Below are 7,505 nucleotides of genomic sequence, written 5' to 3'. Positions count from 1 at the left end.
GGCAGGGGCGAGCCCGCGGTGTCGGGGGCTCGGCTCTCGCCATGCACCCCCCGGCCGCCCCCCGCCCCGCCGCGCTGCCGCGCCTGCTGCTCTCCAACGCGGCGCGGGCGCTGCTGTGGCTCGGCCCCGTGTACCTGGCGGGGTACCTGGGGCTGAGCGGCAGCTGGGTGCTGCTGGCGCTGGCGCTGTGGCTCTGCTGGGGACACAACCGCCGGGGGAAGCGCGACCGCCTGGCCGCCGCCTTCGCGCTGCTGGAGGATGAGCGGGAGGCGGTGTGCCGGGGCCTGGCCGCCCGGCACCTGCCGGCATGGGTGAGTGGGGACCGGAGGGTGCTGCCCGGCATCCCTCCGACAGCGGGGATGCTGCGGGTCCCGGCGACGGCGGGGCTAGGACAGAGAGCGGGGTGGCCCGTAGCGAGCAGCCGAAGGAGTGGCGGTGATGCCACGGGCCGAGCAGTAGCGTCTCTGATTCTGAAGTCTTGCTCAGTAAAGCGGGGATTAAACTGGAAGTTGTCTTAGCCGAGGAGATGTGCAGTAAGGGGGTTTCGTAAAGCAGACTGCTGTATCGCCAGAGAAACCTCCTTTCAGATATGTGCTGTTGCATTGCACGTATTTTGCTGTCGAGGATACTTATTTCAGACTTTCTCATCCAGCAAATTTTCTCCTCTTTAGTCCCATTTAAAAACAAACAAAAATATATAAACATAATATTCTCTGCCTGCTAAAACCCAAATATTTCTCTTTAAAGTGCCATCTATGGATGATGCAGAAAGCTAAACCCTGTTTGTTGTTCACATTTGTTTCTAGCCACTTTAGGGTTTTAAAGTGAAGAAACTAGAAAATCTACCTGCACATTTTATTCCACATCTTTGGTTATTTGTTGGGTAGCCGTGGTTGGCTAATGGAAAGTATGATGAGGTGTTTGGGTTTTTTCTTCATCATCCTTTGCTTAGCATTTAAAAACCTGCCAGGGACTAGTAGGGAAATGCTTTTCTTGTAAAAGAGAGAATATCAAAGAGCTCTATTTGTAAGGAGTGTTGTATGGAGACATTTATAGTCAGCAAACTTTTATGTAGCCTACAGCACTTGGCTGTCCTTAGTTCTGTGGGAAACGAAGGCAGCTGGCATTTCTGAGGAGGGAAGCCAGGGTCTCCTGGCAGAGCTGGTGCAGCTCCCTGCACATGTTCCCTCCCGCCGAGCACAGAAGCCTCTCTGAATGAGGTTTCTGCTTGTTTGTATTGACAGAGCGTTTAAAACAACTTGCAGCATTAATGAGTATGGTGGTGTCAGCTCTTGTCCTGATGCTGTGTTTTATCCTCAAGTGCCCTGGATCGTGGTAACCAGAAATTGAGTCTCTTAGTCACTGTTGAAAAATCACTTGCCCCCCAATGCACACAAACTCAAAAAGTTCTACTGGGTTTTGTGGTTGAAAGTGTCAGGCTTCATTAGTGTGGGAGGAGACAGCTGATGGAAAGGATTACTGATTGCCCTGTACTCGGCCTTCACAAGGCTGCACAGAGAGCACTGTGTCCCCCAAGCACAGGAGAGGCTTGGAAAAAGGTTTGGGGAAACTCCAGCAGAGCCGCCGAGATGGTCAGAGGCTGCAGCGCCTGGTGTGAGGAGGGGCTGATGCAGCTGGGACTGTTCAACCTCCTTCAGGAGACAGAAAGGTTTAAGGGCTCTGTCTTCCACTGCCCAGCACGTGCTCACAGAGAAGGTAGAGTGACACTCTTTTCAGAGGTCTGATTCCTGACTTAAGAATTCTTGGAGCTGGCTGCCAGAAGGCAGGATAGGATGTAGGATCAAAGAATAAAGGGGCTGCACCCCATGCTTTTAGTTTTATCTTTCATCCATGTTGTCACTTCTCCTCCTTTTCATTTCTATGTTGATAACTTCAATCAGTTGGTGTTTGCCTCCACACCATGCTTGTACTCAATGCATTTTTAGCTCCTCTGTTTAATTCTCCTTCTATCTCCTTCCTCTGCTGATCTTCTACTTCTCCCCATGCTGATCTTGGAGGCTGATTCTCACCTGATGTCTATTCAGTTTATTCTCTGTGGTGTTGTCGTTTTTGTCTTTCATCTTTGCCTTTCAGTGTTCACGAGCCTTTATTAAAAGAGCTCTAAAAATGTCCCTTGCATTCTTCTCTCCTGTCATGCAGAGGTGGGAGTAGAAATACAATTCAGGCTAAGGGGAGCATGGGTTGGATTCGCAGTGTTGTAATCCTAGGAAAGGTTCTGGAGGTGAGAAGCAATGGCAGCGTCTTGAGATTTATAAATCTTTGTCTCTTCATGTGCTCTGTAGTAAAATGAGGGGGATCCATCCAATGAAGAGTTAAGACCAATCATTGGTTATGCTATTGGTTCAAAACTGTTCTCCCTAAGAGCAGTGCAGTGGCTTCTTCAAACATGACTCCAGTTACGCTCAGTTCTGGTATCAGTTGTTAGGAGATTTTCATATTGCAGCCTTTCCTTCAGGGGGTGTGCTGGGGGGGTTTCCCCAATCTACTCAATTATCTGTTTAGGGGAATTTTCAGGGTTGATTTTGCAGCACCAGTTTCTTGGCTGAAACCAGCCAGTGAGTTTGGAATAAAAGGCATTCCTGTGCTAGACAGTGTATGTGGGCAGGCAGTGCTTCCTTAGGAAACCAGGCTGGAAATCTGCTCATGGCAAGCAGGTTGAGATCTGTGTCTTGGAGCGGTGAGACTTTCTGACTTCAGCTTGTTCAGCCTTTAGCATTACTTCTGTAAAAGCAGGCAGTGCCCAGAGCAGAGGTTTGAGCTTCCACCTTCTTTCCGGCTCCTTGGGGTGGTGGCGACTTCTCCACGTTTCTTTTGCAGCTGTTCGCAGGTTGCACACAAGAGGACCCAAGAATGCTGGGTTCCTTGCTGATGTTAAGCTCCTTTTACCAGGAAAAATACTCCTGGGTATAGAACTGTCCTTTTAAAACGTTACCTTTTAATTCCTTTTTCATGTAAAAGGCTTGTTTAGACTTTTTTTCCTTTTTGCCCCTGTCCCTTAGAAAAAACAAACAAAGTGCCAAAAAAACCCCAACAAAACCCAACCCAAACCAAACAAACGACCAAAAACCAAATGCAAACTCTGATGGGTAGATTCCTGTATTGTATTTGACCAGAATGGCACTGTTGTGTCAGACATAGCTTTTGTTACTGCTGTGATCCTTGTTGTGTCCTGCTCCAGGGCAAGGTGGAGCCATGCAGAAATTTCCACATTTTCTTTACTTGCTAGTAATTGCTCCTTACCTTGTGTTTTTGATCTTCAAAGCTCATTTCAAATGCTAAGTAATTTTTGCAGCATTCCTTAAACTTTGGCAAGAAGTATGCCTGCTTTTGTAGGTGGGCAAAACTGATTTTGATAGTGTGACTTGCCCAAGGCTACAGGATTAAATCTTTTCTGTGTTAGTAATAACTTTGGCAGCTCCTGGTGTCTGGTTCTGGGCTTAGGAGGAAGTGTTTTGGGCTTCTCTCACCTGTACTGATGACAAACTCGAGGGGCGGGGCTCTCATCACTAAAAAGGGGCAGAAGGGAGTCTGAAATCCAGAGCATGTGGTTCAGAAGTATGGATCTGAGTGTGGTTTTATTAGGACATATTATGACAGAGTAAGTTCTTGGAATGAGTGGTTGAGTCAAGAAGACAGCTTGGTGGTGTCACTAGGCTGAATTGGGCACATGACATGCTGGCTAGCAGGAGGTACACATTATGGGGATACCCTGTGGGTAGGAAAGGATTTGTTCAGAGCTTATGTCTTACTACACAGTGGGTAATCTAGATGCAACACCTGGATACCAAGCTCTGCTTCCTCTGCAGAACTGCTCATTTAGTTCTTTCCATGGAGTGGACCTGAACTTTGGTATTGGAAACCCACTGAAATTGGTGGCCTTTCATAATGGGCAGAAAGCTGGTTTTCACCAGAGACATGTAGTCAGCTTGTTTCTGTGGTGTTCACCTCTGCAAGCCCTGTTGTGTGAGCCCAGGAGCTCCTGGTGGTCTTTGGTACCAAGCTTTGAGCTACAGCAGTGCTATTCCTTCCATCTCAGAGGAAACTGAGGCACTGAGTGTCTGGGTAGGAGCTGGGCTGCAGACACGTCAAGTGGGATGGAAATGTACCACAAATGGCTGCTAATGCTGTCACAGCAATCTGAGGTGTGACACAGTGCTGTGGGATTCATCGCGGTTGCTTTTGGAGTTTGCTCTGGGCTGTCTGGTTTGGGCGTCTGTGGCTCAAAGGGTGAATTCAATTTTGCTTGTTCTTACGGTGGGTCTACCTGTTGCCTCCTCCTCACGGTTTTTGCCTTTTCCCTGATGCTCCTTTGTGCTGTTCCAGCTCTCTTTAGCCACCAGCTTGCTTCTTGGTCACCTCTGGCAGTTTTATCTCTAGGGGCTTTGGCTCTAGCAAATAATCCCGGACAACTTTAGTGGTTTATAACGTGCTACATTTCTCCCCTGGCTGTGACTTTCTCATTGGGATGTGACAGCCTAACTGTTGTCCTGAGTCCTTCTGTCCTTCCTTTTGGGTCTCACCCTTCTCCTCACTGTAAGGTGTTTTGAAGAACAAGCTCGTCATGCTATTTCCATCCCTGTTCTCTCCTGCCTGTGGCTGATCCAGAGCTGTGGCACAAATGCTGCAGGACCTTGGCACTTGGCAGTTGAATTGGAGCTGGGGATCAGCTGCCTTCAGCCTACTCAGGATTTAGGTGCCCTGGTGGAAGATCTTTTGGTGAAAGATGAAAGGCTGGCAGGTGAAGTGGAGGTCCCCTGATTCACATAATCTGCCTCACTGTAAAGCTTCAGCATCAGTTTATCAGTGTTGATTGTCCCTTCTGGTGCTGTGTTCTCTCTTTATCATACAAATAGAGCTGGGTAGGCTGACATTTCAGTGAACTTGCATTGTCTTATTTAATGGAAAAGTTGCTATTTAGAGCATCAAAAGAAAATGCTTTTAAAGAATATGGTAATATTACTTTGGTTTTTTTAATGTAATAATTGGAGCTAATTTGCAGCATTATTTAAGCAAGGAAAATGGGCTCTTGAATCATACGTGAAGCTGTACTAAAAGACAGGCTGCTGTCCATTCCATCTGAACATCTCTGAGCACCTCTCTGAAAGCTGCTGAATTCAACAGCAAGCCTTTGCCCGAAGAGTGTAATTCACAGTTCCTGTAAGAGGAGTTATTGTCCTACCCAATTACTTTTATCAGGCTAGATGATAGTCACGTTCTCTTTGTGTTCAGGTGCTCTTGTAGAGTGGAGCAGGAATGTCCAGAAGCTTCTGCACTGTCCTTCCCTTCTGCAATAACCTGCTACCAGCATGTGACACTGGCTGCAAATACCACATCCATATGACTTGAATGTGTGATTGTTGTAAGGTGATTGTAGCTCTTCATTCAGTGGCTTCCCAGTGAGGTCTGAGAGATCAGTTAGTTACTTGAGAGTGGCCTCATATCCCATTGTCCTGATGGGACAAGTCATTACTTCAGGGAACTGGAGGGATTTTTGTAATGGACATATACACTTCTTGTTGGCATTTGATGTGTCTAACTTGGAAACTTGATGCATAAGTGACTACTTCATTGTAATTTGTCCTTAGTATCTCAAAAAGCTCTGAGAGGTGAAAACATCAGACTGTTACAAATGATAGTGTTTGCTAATAGGCTTGAACTCTTACAGTGCTGCTTTTCCCTGAAGCCATTGGCACTGTGTTAGTGGAGAAATGCTGCCACAACCAATAAACTGAGTTTCCTAAACAGGTTCTTGTTTTCCAAAGTACAGTGTCCTGGTTGAGGTGAGTGAGTACAGGAAACAGGTCTGACACAGCTTGTGATCTTGAAAGCAAGTTCTTGTGGCTTCCCAAGGCATGACAAAGAGAAGGATGAGAAATCTAATGCTACTTTACATCACGAACAGGATGTGACACTTGCGTTAATCATATAAGTGTGCCCAGAGGCATACTGGTACATCAGTGCACATGGATCCTTTGGCCTTTTACTATTTTTAACTGTTTGTCTTTTATGATTTTTCAAGGAGGTGATAAATTATAAAGGATGTATGTATGAAGGCAGAGGGATCTCAGCTTACTTTAAAGCTTGTTCCATGCTCCATAGTATCTTTTGCACATGTTTCAGTGTGCCCAAACAGATGGCATGTGGCACTTACTTTATTCTTCTTTGCATCCAGGTTCACTTCCCTGATGTTGAACGAGTGGAGTGGCTGAACAAGGTGAGGAGCTCTGAACTCCAGTTTGAGGCCACTTGCTTTGGGCTGCATCCCAGTGCAAACTCTGTGGGACAAGTCTGAGAATGTTGTCAAGTCACTACCATACAGCTCAATCCCATCAGTGTCTGTACTGAAATATGGAGCCACTTAACTGTAGAGTTGCCACTGAGGTTTTGGTGAGAGCCAGTGTGAGCCTAGTTGATACAGGTTTGATGAATTTGACAACAACACTTCATTCTGAGATTAAAAAATGAAAGCGAGTGTGTGAATGTGTGTGTGTATATAGATGTGTATATACAGATGTGTGTATGTATTATTATTTTAGCAAAAGTATTGATATCTCCTCTTACCAGAGGAGAGCTCTACGGCATATGCTCCCATCAGCAGGTGTAATTAACCTGTCACTGGAACTGAAAACTTGGTGGAATTCAAAGCAAAACAGCCGAACTTAAAAATTAGAAGCCAGTGACTACCTTTTTTTATTATTTTTTTTTTTAGCAAACTTTTTTTTTTGATGTAAAAGCTCATCTCACTCCTCTCTCAATAAACCCAACTCCAGGGAATTTGGGACACTTTAGAGTAATTAGGGACTGTTGTGCTCTAGAGACTTAACCCTTGTTGGCCTTGTTGGCTCCTGTGGTTAGAAGCAGTCCATAGACTGTATGGTGCTGATAACTCACCATTCAGTTCCTGAAACAAATTCCTATTCTGAGGAACTGGGATGGATCCTTCCATAAGGATGACGTAAGTGCACAAATGTGACTTGGTATTTTAAAAGGACTGATATTAATAGCCAGGTGTTCTGTAATGGGTGTGTCTGTTTCTCAACAAAAGGTATCTTATGTAAGGAATCTTTAGTGTGTCTCTGCTTTTGCTGTTCTCTAGGTCCTTGTCCAGGCTTGGCCATACTTTGGAACAATCATGGAAAAAACATTTAAAGAAGTTCTTGAGCCGAAAATCAGAGCAAAGAATGTACATCTGAAAACATGCACGTTTACCAAGATCCACTTTGGTGAGAAGGTAATGTGAGTCCTTTTAATGTTTGTGGTTCGCTCTTTTCTGAAAGGTTCAGGTGCAAGGGGAGTCTGATGTTCAGTTCTTTAATAGCTTTGTTCCCTCCTCATGTTGACTTGAGCATTTCACTGTGAAGGAGAGATCATACAGGAGAGACACACGTCTATTCCCACATGGTGTCAGCATCCTAGGACTGGAGGTAGAAAGAAAAGGGCCATATCTGTATTTCTTTTTGTCACACCCTTGTGACAGGAGTTTT

General features: G+C 45.7%; 1 protein-coding gene across 1 annotated transcript in view; it reads left to right on the top strand.

The window, feature by feature from the left end:
* The first annotated feature begins 12 nt into the window (after positions 1 to 12).
* ESYT3 (extended synaptotagmin 3) overlaps positions 13 to 7,505 on the top strand; it is a 32,400-nt gene continuing 24,907 nt past the window's right edge. The window contains exons 1-3 of the mRNA XM_027679042.1: positions 13 to 311; positions 6,194 to 6,235; positions 7,118 to 7,252. Of these exons, the coding sequence (XP_027534843.1) occupies positions 42 to 311; positions 6,194 to 6,235; positions 7,118 to 7,252 (447 nt within the window). The 5' untranslated portion in view covers positions 13 to 41. The remainder of the gene's footprint in view (positions 312 to 6,193; positions 6,236 to 7,117; positions 7,253 to 7,505) is intronic.

The sequence above is a fragment of the Neopelma chrysocephalum genome, unplaced genomic scaffold (genome assembly GCF_003984885.1).
Source record: "Neopelma chrysocephalum unplaced genomic scaffold, ASM398488v2 Primary Assembly neopelma1_44, whole genome shotgun sequence".
Classification (NCBI taxonomy): Eukaryota; Metazoa; Chordata; class Aves; order Passeriformes; family Pipridae; genus Neopelma; species Neopelma chrysocephalum.
Note: the sequence above shows the minus strand (reverse complement) of the source record. Positions and strands in the feature narration are given on the sequence as shown.